At 41.5% G+C, this 11,712-nt stretch overlaps 2 protein-coding genes across 2 annotated transcripts; both read right to left on the reverse strand.

The window, feature by feature from the left end:
* Positions 1-2,271: 2,271 nt before the first annotated feature.
* LOC141908596 (small ribosomal subunit protein mS40-like) lies at positions 2,272-4,947 on the reverse strand. Its single transcript, XM_074798694.1, has 5 exons — positions 4,939-4,947; positions 4,602-4,740; positions 3,703-3,800; positions 3,170-3,236; positions 2,272-2,429 (listed from the first exon to the last, which is right to left on the reverse strand). The coding sequence occupies exons 1-5, from the start codon at positions 4,945-4,947 to the stop codon at positions 2,272-2,274; spliced, it is 471 nt and encodes a 156-aa protein (XP_074654795.1).
* Positions 4,948-5,684: 737 nt separating this feature from the next.
* LOC141908934 (protein prenyltransferase alpha subunit repeat-containing protein 1-like) lies at positions 5,685-11,378 on the reverse strand. The gene is made up of 2 exons (XM_074799232.1): positions 11,262-11,378; positions 5,685-9,243 (listed from the first exon to the last, which is right to left on the reverse strand). Exon 2 carries the CDS (start codon positions 9,200-9,202, stop codon positions 7,991-7,993), a length of 1,212 nt encoding a protein of 403 aa, XP_074655333.1. The 5' UTR covers positions 9,203-9,243; positions 11,262-11,378; the 3' UTR covers positions 5,685-7,990.
* Positions 11,379-11,712: the final 334 nt, after the last annotated feature.

Here is an 11,712-nt window from a genome sequence, read left to right on the forward strand (position 1 = left end):
ATATCATTATTGCATGAGGGCAGAGGAGATCGACGGTTTTATTATGGATTGTTCTTGCAAATCTCTAAAACTTATACAAGCGCGAGGATGTAGATTTATAATCAATCATCTGAATTTAGTAATTATTACCTTACAGTATTAATAGGCAAAATATATTTATTTACGTAAGTGATTAAACCCCCAAAGAGCCGTAGTCATTGACGGCAAATTCGATTTAAAAGTTTATTTGAAATTTCATGCGTGTACTTCAGTATTTGGATGACTTATAACTTGTAAGAGAATTTATACGAATGTAAATTGAGTAATAAGTTATCAGGGTGTTAGCTGCCTAAAAATTCATGAGAAATTTGAATAGCTATAATTGTTCTCCCTCAGCGGGGACTCATACTGAGAGGCATCATGGCTCTGCTTCTAAGAGAGCGTTAAAATAGTATGTACAATTTGTACCAAAATTGCACAAGATCGTTCAAGGGGGAGGGGGGTCTTTGAATGCTCCCTAATGGAACACTGACCAGAAAATTGCGTGGACCCAATCAGATTTACCTTTACGCATTTCAGTTAACATAGTCGTAATACCATCCACCCCCGGCACGGATTCGAACCTGATGGCATTGAGACTCGCCAAGGTACAAAACCCTGCAACACTAGCCCGTGTTCACAGGTACATACGCAGCTTAGATGATGTGATTGTTAAGCAATCAGAAATCCCGGTTTATTCCCAGCCTGGGTTTTCGATTTATAGTTTATCCGTGAAATTTGCCTCAGCAATTATACGAGCAATCCAGGGTTTGATCTAAGGAATAAAAGCCTTTTGCAAGACGAGTGATGATGATAACCTACTCGCCCAAATGAGAATATACTTGTCTCAGGCAATGGGACAAGTGCTTAGATCGGACCCCATCTGATTGATGCTGAAAGTTTTTGTGCAGCAAACCTGCGCACCCGGTCTAGTGTGGCAGGGTTTTGTGCTGTGGTGGCTAAATCTTACGATACCATCAGGTTTGAATCCCTACCGGGGCGGCTGTAGTGATATAGGCATTTCTTTGGGCTCGGTTGCCTTTTAGCCAGTAAAATCGACGCCATTTCTGATTGGCTGACAATGAGGTTAATTCATAATCTGAATCTGGAATGCTAATAATGCACTCGTGTCCACTAGGGTAGGGTTTCGTACCATGTACAGTCTTTCGAAGACATCTCGTTTGAATCCCTGTAGAACGAAGAAGGCTTTGGATTCGGTTTCGATAACCTCAAAATATTGCAAAATATTGGAAATGAATGTAACCTGCTTTGGTGAGTTGGTTTTGTACGTCACTGCCCGCATGGCCATTCGTGTAAAAATCTATTTTAACATCGATTATTGAATCCTTGAAATAGGTTCGCTTTGTAAAATGTTTGCTAATTATCAACCATTGTTCGTGTGTTATTCTAGGGGTTTAAAAAAAAATTTCATTGACCAATGGCTCATGCAAATTATTGTCATTACTGGAATCGATGGCAAATTGTGACGATGATAAATACATTATTTACAAATTGAAAATTCAATAGAGAAATAAATTGTCTTATTATTTATAAGAAATTTCGTCTGGTTTATTTTCTCACTAGCTTTGTCTATAGTTTTCGAGGCATTGCAGCGTCGAGACCGCAGTAAGACTGGCATTGTACTGACCAGTACCGAGTGGAGACAAGTTAACTGACCAGTACAGTGACAAGTTAGCTGGCCAGATTGAATGGGATAGGAGAGAAGTGCTTGACTAAGCAGCACCAAATGTCTAAATATATTCCTAAACTGACCAGTACTTCCAGGGGTGGATCCAGGAGCAGACTTTTGACAGGAGCACTAAGAAATGAAAAACGGTAGGGCAAGTTAAGTATCCACACAGCCAAAACAAGGGTCTGAAATTTGAAATTTCAGTGCATTTTCATACAATTTCTAGGCACCTGAGGGACAATAAAGAGTATAAGCTAAATCTTGTGCTGAAGACTGCCGTCTCATTAGTTGCAGGAGCACGTGCTCATTGTGCCCTGTCTGGATCTGCCGCTGTATATCTGGCATTTTTCATTGAAACTGATTATTTCTGAGGAGTATGAAGGGTCAAGACAACAAATTGATACCTATGCGCATCATTACTCTGGAGTAGAGAATCGGTTTAACTGACTGGAATCTATTTGGATGTAGGTGAGCAGTGCTCCAAGTTGAGATAACAATCTACTCAAGACAACGACTTGTACTGTAAATGATGATGACTTTATTGTTGAATAATTTTCAATATGCTACGAAGACGAATTCGAAGGTTTTTGTTGTTGTTTAAGTTGTGGATAATAATCTGCATAATCGAAACGTTTAAATGGAAGAGGCATGTCCAAATATCCGTAGTCGTACGCTTGTTCTATCGCTATTTGTAAATTCATCAGCTGTTTTCGACACACTCCTGAAAACAGAAAGTACATACAAGCTGAAATTCAAATTTCCCCAAAATTTTTCAGTCATAGATACTAGAGCAACATCCATGGAAACCACTGGTGATCTTATTCAGCCCAGAACTTCAAACTTTTTCAATTTATTGGCCATGGAATATAGTCTGACAATCTAAAAATTATATGATATATGCCCATGCGACATCGACAGGAACTTTGGTAACCTGTACCTGCGGAGATCGGGGACTATAATCGGACGCGAATAAAATATGTAGTTTATTTACAAGGGTTACAAATTTCTGATCTATTAGGTGACAGTCTTGTGCCCTACTAACTGGGCCATTGTGACTGCATGTATGGTAGTACTATGCTGAAAATTGTTTTGATGCAAAGATAGTCCATGATTAAAATTCCTGCTCACTGACTGGCTGAAATTTTGTTTGCCTCCATTTGGCCCCCTTATAAAAACAGCAGAACCCACTTAATTCGGATCCCTTGGGACCAACAACATTCATCCAGTTTATGGGATATGCAGATTGAAAGTAATTTTCTTGCATATAAATGAACAAATGGACTGAAAATATTGTCCAAATTAGACCAAAATCCGGATTAAGCGCGTTTGACTATTTTCCCAGCTGTTAATAACCGTGTCACCAGTTATACAATGACTACCACACCAAGTTTCTCAGCCCATTATTTCTCCACAGCAACACCATTCGGTACATAGTTTCGTATTAATATATAGATAACTGACCTGTTTTTAGGGGTGATAATTCCAAACCGCTATGAGGATCGATAAACTGCTTCAAAAGATTCACATTCTGAAACGAGAGAGCGAACATTTCAATACTACGAACGAAATCATCACGGAAAGAAAACTATTTCGTATCGATTTTTTCTTTCATGAGAAACTTACCGCAGGGTGAAGTACCAGATATTCATCTCTACAAATAGGACATGGGTTTCCGCAGATCTTGTCGCCTCTCTGTAATTATAGTGTCTTCATGGTTAAAAGCCTTCGGCTGAATAAAGCATTTTAAGCCTGCTTTCATTATTCGAATTGAGCCCTTTGCCGATGAAAGTACAGTAGAACTCGCTTAAAATTCGGGTCACCTGGGACTGGAAAATCTTGTCCGAATCAAATTTGAATTATGCGCTCTCATTTGAAACGAAACGGCCTAGTGGAGATTGGAATTTTAGTCCGAAATAAGTAAAAATCTGATTAAAAATCGATCCGAATTAAACGAGTTATAACTACGGGCCTATATAGCATTTTTGCGAACTTACAATGCATTGTTTACGCGTCTTCTTTGGTTGATATTGCCCTTTGAAATTTCGTTTGTACTTCGTCCAAACCGGTTCATCTCCGTACACCTCGCTGTAGGCTGAAATACAGAGATAAATCATCAGCTTCACAGGTCAGCATTCAGTCAGCTGATATGGCTTTGCTGTTTCATTATTCTTCATTTATTTAATTACCCCATTTCTACGGGTACGCTTTAGGGTTCAAATCTAAAAACAGCTATGCAACTTAGTAGCTGCTGGGCCATAGAATATCCATACTAAATTTTGGTAATGAACTGATAAGGATTAGTAGCAATTCGCAGGAATACGGGCCCCACCCAGCAATTGGATCAGGCCTGTACGCAGACTACTTTTGGTGGGTGCGAATTCAGATATGGTGGGTCTTATTTGACAGCGGAGCCAGCAATAGTGAGCGCCACAGGCGTCCTCTCCTGAGAAAATTTGAAGCGTTTTAGAGACATTTTCAGCCAATGTTAGTGAATATTTCAAAAAATCCATCAAGACTAGATTGTAGTCTCTAGGAATTTTTGATATTTCATATATTGAAGTCACTGAAACACTAATGCGTAATCCAATAAATTTTTTCTAACAAAAATAGTGGAACTCAGGATCTTGTAGGGCGGTGTGTTCGCACCCAACGCACACCCCGAGTATGGGCCTGTGGATAAGGAATGCAGGCCACTGGGGCTATTCAGGCAGAAGTTCGTACAGTAGCAAGTCTAACGGCGCCATCAGCTTCGAATCCCAGCTGAGGACAAGTTGCTACTGGTTTCTTCTTCATTGATAGTAGAATTGAACCCTAATATGAAATCTGAATAAGAAAGCCATAAACACAGCTGAATTCTCAAAAAAAGATGCCTATAAGCCGAGTAGATAGTTACCTGTCGAAGCCAGATATCTTTGACTAGTTTCTAATGAATGATTCGGTCGAGGATTTATTGGCGTTTGATCATCTGCGTTGCTACTCTCTTCAGTTTCCTCTGCCTCGTTATAACGACGATTAGCGACTGAAAAATGTCTCTACGGATAGAGTGAGAAAAGAAATTTATGAAATTAAGCTGCGGTAAGTCTAGTTAAGGCCAAAATCGAGCTACGTCTACACTTGCTTCTGGTACCCGGGTTACGCGTCTACGGTACGCTCGAAACACAGGTTCAAGGCAGAGTCTTCCGCAAAACCCGTGTTTTATAGAAACCCTCTTGGAAAAGAAGGGTTCATACATTCCGCATTGAACCCGCCTTCCCGTAAAACTCCGCATTTCCTCTAGTGTAGATGGTAAACCTATTCAATTCAGCGTTCAGGGCACCACAATTGACCATGAACTTGAACTACATATGTGGATTCTTACTACCGAAACTGCCTTACGTGTAGATGCTACTCGCTGCGAACGCGGGTTTTCGTCGAACCCCCGTACATCGAAACGCCGGTTTTCGTCCAACCCCTGTACATCGAAACCCAGGTTCAACGAGCTAGTGTACACGTGGTTTCACTCTGCTCTTTAATGATACCCGAGATTTCAGGGTCTAGTGTCTATTTCAACTTGTTTGCACAGACGTTGACATAACTCGGTACATTTTGGGTGTACAAACCGGATATCGATATAACGACCAGTACGGATGCGTAGCTGAACTAAAACCTCGATTTCTAATCCATGTTACACTACATGTATATAGAAGGATTGCCAAGTCTTCGTTTTACCGGTACTGGAGTTGAACTCTAATTGCTTATGGCAACTGACATCTGTGAAAACAAGCGAAGCGAAATGGGACATTTCCAGTACACAATCATTTGTCCCGTGCTAAAATTTGGCACGGGCCAAGCCTGGGTCAAAAACGCTTGTGTGATCGCGCCTATGGTAACTGGGCTCAGCATTACTTTTTCATATGTAACAGAACATGAATCAATAGCGAATAGATCCTTATAGCGCAAAAACCGACAACAATAAGTAGAATATATGGATCTTTCCGTATGTATTTATTATCATCAATAATTTATGTATAAAAAGAATTTGAATAATTATTTAGTGAAAGACTTGAAACAATGGAAAACGTTCTTGTGTAAAATTTGCTGCGTTTGAATTAAACCGATGAGAGAGAGAGCAGGTTTAAAAACGAATCATCACGGGTTTCACCGGGAATTTCTGTAGGGAGGTCGGCATAGGCAATTAATAGCCAAAAGGTCAGTCGAACAGCATAGGGGTACGGGGTCCTCGCCTTAGAAGATTTTGATTCTTTAAAAGTGTTTTCGAGCAATTGGAACATTTTTTAGATGTGAAATTGTTTACTTCACTTACTGGTACATCTCAGTCAGAAAGAAAATTTGATGACGAACGAAGGGAACTTAGTTTTGGAAACGGGGATTAATCAGACCCACCAAACCCCCCCTCCCCAGCGACGCCCTTGATCATAAAGAGAGATAACGCAGATCGCATCGGTCAAGACCTCAAAATCTCATAAAAACTCAAGATTCTTTACACATCCTCCCTCGGCAGGGATTCGAACCTGATGGTATCGCTTGACTAGGACCATCTAGACTAGGTATCTAGACCAGGACGTGCACAGGTACATGTTTCACAGGCACCTGCTGCAGGCAAACTTGTCCCATAGATCGAATTGCCTGTTAGCCTATAAAATCGCTGAAGAAAATTTCACGGATTAAACAGAAAAATCCGCACTAAAAATATAACAGGATTTCTGATTGGCTAATAATGACATCACATAAGCTGCGCACTCGGTTTAGTGTGGCAGGGGTTCATGCCGTGGAGTCTGGACACCGCCATAGGTTGGAATCCCTGCCAGGGAGGATGGATTAACAAGGTCTCACTGTTTTCAACGGGTGAAATTGAAGTTAAATCGTGCAGCACATTCTAATTATTCAGTTTACACAACTACATATAAATAGATTTTTCAGTTTTTCATCAGCAATAATTTTCAATCATGCAAAAATACAAGTTAAGTAACATTACACAGCGCACAAACCACTGTGCGTCGGTAGCACATGCATGGCTTCCATTTGAGACCAGTCTAAGACCATCTTAGTTCTATAACCAACCTAACGATCTAAGACCAATCTCAAATTCGAGACCAAATTTGCGCTTAACAATTGTGCAACTGAACCCTTAAGTTATATTGTCATAGAAATTAACCCCTATCAATTGTTTGGTTTCCATTTTCCTAGGGTCTTAATTAATTGCACAAAATTCATGTTTTTCACTCTGCTTAATGGTTTGTTTGAATGAAGACCAACAATTAACAGCGAGGACATACATTCGAAACCCTCGGGTGTTACCATAAACACATACGTCCAAACCCCTAAGGGATCATTCATTTATTGCGTACGCATAAAATTTGAATTTTTCAACCCCTCCTCCCCGTTTGTACGCAAAATAATCGGCCATTTTTTCATATACATTAAGCATTACAGTACGCAATTGCTCTGACCCCTCCCCCTCCCCTAATGCGTACGTAATAGGCTATATGAATGACCCCTTAGAGAATGACCATATTAAATGTACACCCAAAACCTTGGAGGGGTTTAAGACCAAGTTCACCTTTAATCTTTAAATACATTTCCGCTCACACATTGGAGCTATCGTTCCATAGATTACTACAAGGTATTTACATTAATCTATTCTTCATGTAGTAGAAGTAGTATTCATGCAATGCGGCGAAAGCAGATAACTACAATAAATACAGGTTTAGCCGAATACTGGTATGACTTTTAAAGTACAATGGATTAAACACAAACGAAGCAATACCAATCTATTGCAAATCGTAATGAACAAATTTTTTTCCTACCACCAACTAGCAAATATAACCAGTCATGCAAGTCCAATAAAACTGGCCCATAATTGCAGAAACCCTTAAATTCGTTTTTCAAAATACAGTCAAACCCCGATATACCGCTCTCCCATTTACCCCCACCCCTGCCTACTGCCAGGTTGATCTCAACATAAATACACAGTAAAACACCCCCGATATACCGCCATACTCTCTATACCGCCAAAATCGTTCTGCACCGACGTGGTCCGTATATCGGGGTTGACTGTACTTTCAAGAAGCACAAATCTTAATGAATGAATTTCTTCCTTCCACCATAACTCGAAAATATAACCAGTAACGTCCCACAAAACTGGCCCATAATTGCAGAAAGCCTATAGCCTAAATTCGCTTTTATAACTTTTTTTAAGAATTCTAGAATTGAGCAGGAAACGCAATCTTGAAAACTGGATTCAACGAATCGAAAATAATATCGCCGCGATTCGAAGTTCATTCATTCGTTCATCGTTCTCTGAAGCCAATCTTTGTATTTTTTCTGCAGTCGTTTCACCGTCGACTGTTTCGACTTTTCAAACTGTTTACAAAATTCCAGTTCGTCGTTGAACAAATCGAGCGCCGAACGTTCGACTTTGCTCTTTTTCGAACACCCTCCTCCGCCACCTCCTCCGGCGAGAATGGTCTCTGTGTCAACGAACGCCTTATTCTCGCACGCGAAATTCGCGAGGTGAAACGCGTCCACGGCGTCGGGATGATTCCGTAAATACGTGACGACGAATCGCCGATGGCACCAGATCGCCTCGTGGTCGGGAAACCGTCGCACGAGCTCCGTGCTCATCGCCAGTTCGTCGACTAAGATGCGCTTCATCTCGTCATCGTCGCCGAGCTGATCGTCGTTGCACAACAGGTTGATCAGAAACTGGCGGAAATGGAAGCCGCTGTGGTCAGAGATGTGCGCGCGCACCCATTCCTTCGTCGTTTCGAGTTCGTCGAGCAGAACGTCGACGTCGTTGCCCGTTAAGTGTTGTATCGTCCAGATTCGATGACTCCACGCGTTGTAGTTGCTGGCGTATTTATCGGCGGCTGTCGAACAGATTTCGAATTCGGCGAGCACGTGCGATTTAACGACGTCCGGGGTCGCGATCCGGGACCGCTGCTGTTGCTGCTGCGAGGAGTCCACGACGCCAATTTCGATCGATATCGACTCCAATTTCACCTCGGTCGATAAACGCGCGAAATAATCTTTCACCGCTGCGTCCGTCGACATCCACCGCTCGAGCAGCCATTTACGATGGCCGAACGTTTCCGAACTCTTCGGATGTTTGCCGAGTATCAACGCGCACAGTTTCAATTCGACGTCAACCGTCGCGAAATCGCGATCGATCTGCTCCTTGCGAATGTTCCACACGGTCGCCACGTCCGGGTTGATCAGTAAAACCGCGCGCGACAAGCTGTTGATCTCGTCCGGTTCGACGTCGCGCGACCGCGCGTCTTTACGACGCCACGACATCAGCTTGTCGTACGCGTACGCGTAGAGAATTTTCACGCACCACATTTCGAGGCCGATTTTGCGTTCGATCTTCACCAGCGGACTGCAGTTCTGCACCGGCTCGAGGACGGGGACGTAGTCGTACTCGTCTATGTCGGGGTCCTGGCGAAACGCTGCGTCCAGGTCGGCGAGAATTCGAGAACCACGCGAATCGACCATGATCTAGGCTATTTCTCTCTCGGTCTCTCTTAAAACCCGTCCTGGAAATAGAGCATCATTCAACCATTAAAGCTTTATATCATAAACAATAGAAATCTTTTCTGAAGATATCGATACACATAAAATAAAATCAGTTCAGATGAAGCATTACGTAATAGCATTAGAAGCAGCTTTTAAGACACTATTTTTGTTTATGAAATAAAGTTTGTCTTTAATGGTTGGATGCCCCGTCCAGGGTCCAAAGGGGACTGATTGTGAAACTTGTACAAAATTCATCAAATTTCTTGAACTTTTCAACACAGAAAATTACATTGGTGCATTTCAGTGCAGTAGTGCCCCTAATATTGCCTTTTTGGACATCAAAGCGTTTCCAAATCAAAGTCCATCCAAATTTGCCACTGGATCCGTTCCTGCCTCAACATTGAAAATTGTGCAACGGTCAATGATAATCCTGTCAAATTTGTGACGCAAACACATTTCAAACAACAACAAATTCCTGTCGACCATACTCCTACCTGATGTAGGTCTTATAGGATGACTGGCAGTTGACCTAATACATCGTTTTAAAATCCAATCTACACTGTATTCAAGGATCGCAAAATGGTCTTCATTGAAAGGGGTTGAATAAGAAAAAGTGACTGCATGATTTAAACTGACTGAGCTACACTACCTGATGTGCTCTCAAATCAAGTTGAAATAGACGTTAGACAGTTGCACTGTGGCATGTGTGACTGTCAGATTTACGAGTACCTTCGAAAAAATTGGCAATATTTGTGACTATCTTTATGTAATCTATGTTTTTGTAGGCCTATCTGTGATATATACTAGTATTTGAAATACTGTCTATAGCATGATTTAACAGATGTTCGCCGAGCTGGCTATGAGAACTACTATACTTGTACTTGATCCGGTTCTGTCACCAGTGCCACTACGAGTATACTCATGTCTGATTCTTTCGATTCTCTCATAGATTCTCTGGCACACGGGAATGATACACTGTCTGAGTGGCTATTTTCCACCCATTATTTACAAGGAAGTGGTTACTTTGCCAATGCGGCATTATTTTAATAAATGCTATTTTGCCAATGGCTATATAGGCCTATAATAAGATATACTAATAAAATATAACAATAAAATCATTATATTGGGTTAAGGATTAGGGTTTCGATAGGGTTAGGGTCTAGAGGGTCCAGAGGGTTAGGAATAGAGGGGATAGGGATAGGGTAAGGGCAAGGTGAGGCTGTAAGTAGTGAAAACTTACAGCTGGATGGCATGAACCTCGCTGATCAAGTGGGAAGACGTTGCGCTAGCAATCTGCTGGTCCGGGATCGAATCCCGCTCTATGCTCCCATTTGCTCTTACTCTGTTCTCCACACTTTCCTTGAATTTTCTAAGGCACGCACCACAGTGCACATGCGCAGCGTCAATTAGCAAATCAGAACGAGCCATTGGCATAATAGCGTAAACAGGAATAATACTGCATTGGCAAAATATCACCTGCCTATTTGCAAAATATCCTTTTCTTGGATTGTGTGGACTAAATGAAACCGAATATCCGTTAGTCGAAACTATAGTCCGGAAATAGTCGACCACGGGATTCGATTAAGCACGGTCGCTACAGTTCGGACCTAGGTTCAAGATGGCCGACAATGTGAAATACGTTACAACTGAACTAGTGTGTGTTAGGTTATTAGTTCCGACCACTAGTCGACTAGCTACGAAAACCGAAGTTGGTCCTGGCTTCTTCCGGCATCCGACCTTACTACACATACAACAATTTTTACAATGTAAACATCATCTTATACAGTTCACACAACTCTAGCAAGGCTCGATGATTATGAATACTAGGTACAATAAATTGTGCAGCTGCAGATGTGGACTTTTTCCCAGATCCGACTTTATCTCTATTCAGTACGAGTCCGACCGAACGAAGAAGTTTAAAAGACGTTCGCCCAGACTAGTTTTAGAGGCGATTTTCTACCGGTCGGACGAAGATTCACCGAATATCTACATATAAACACAAAATAATTTTCGGATTCATAAATATTGATTTACTTACTAGTTGTGAATCCGCAGTCAGATACAAGCTAGCTTTTACGGGTTTCGATATATTGGTGGTTAAACGCGTAAATTTCGTGCAAATTTCTCGAACGATCGACGCCATTTTTCTCCAATCACCTGCTAGGGCAGGAATTTCTCTTTGATTGGTTTCGAATCCCTTTAATTTTTTTCTGACACTGTGAAAGTACTGAAAAAAATACTGAATGAAAATACAACACGAGTTACGAATCGATGAGTGAATGCCGTGCTTTCACCGGAAAAGCTGACACAGTAAATGTGTTAAAATCAGTTCCATAAACCTGTAGTCAGTAACCTGTCTGTGGTTTCACAGTCATATTTTCAAAAGCCCATCCGATTATAAAAAGCTTGGCGCGACTAATAGGCCACGGTAACTAACTAATATACCTGGGCCCAGAAATCGGAAATATTAATGGGTAGGGCCTGAGTGC

Source organism: Tubulanus polymorphus, chromosome 7 (assembly GCF_964204645.1).
Source record: "Tubulanus polymorphus chromosome 7, tnTubPoly1.2, whole genome shotgun sequence".
Classification (NCBI taxonomy): Eukaryota; Metazoa; Nemertea; class Palaeonemertea; order Tubulaniformes; family Tubulanidae; genus Tubulanus; species Tubulanus polymorphus.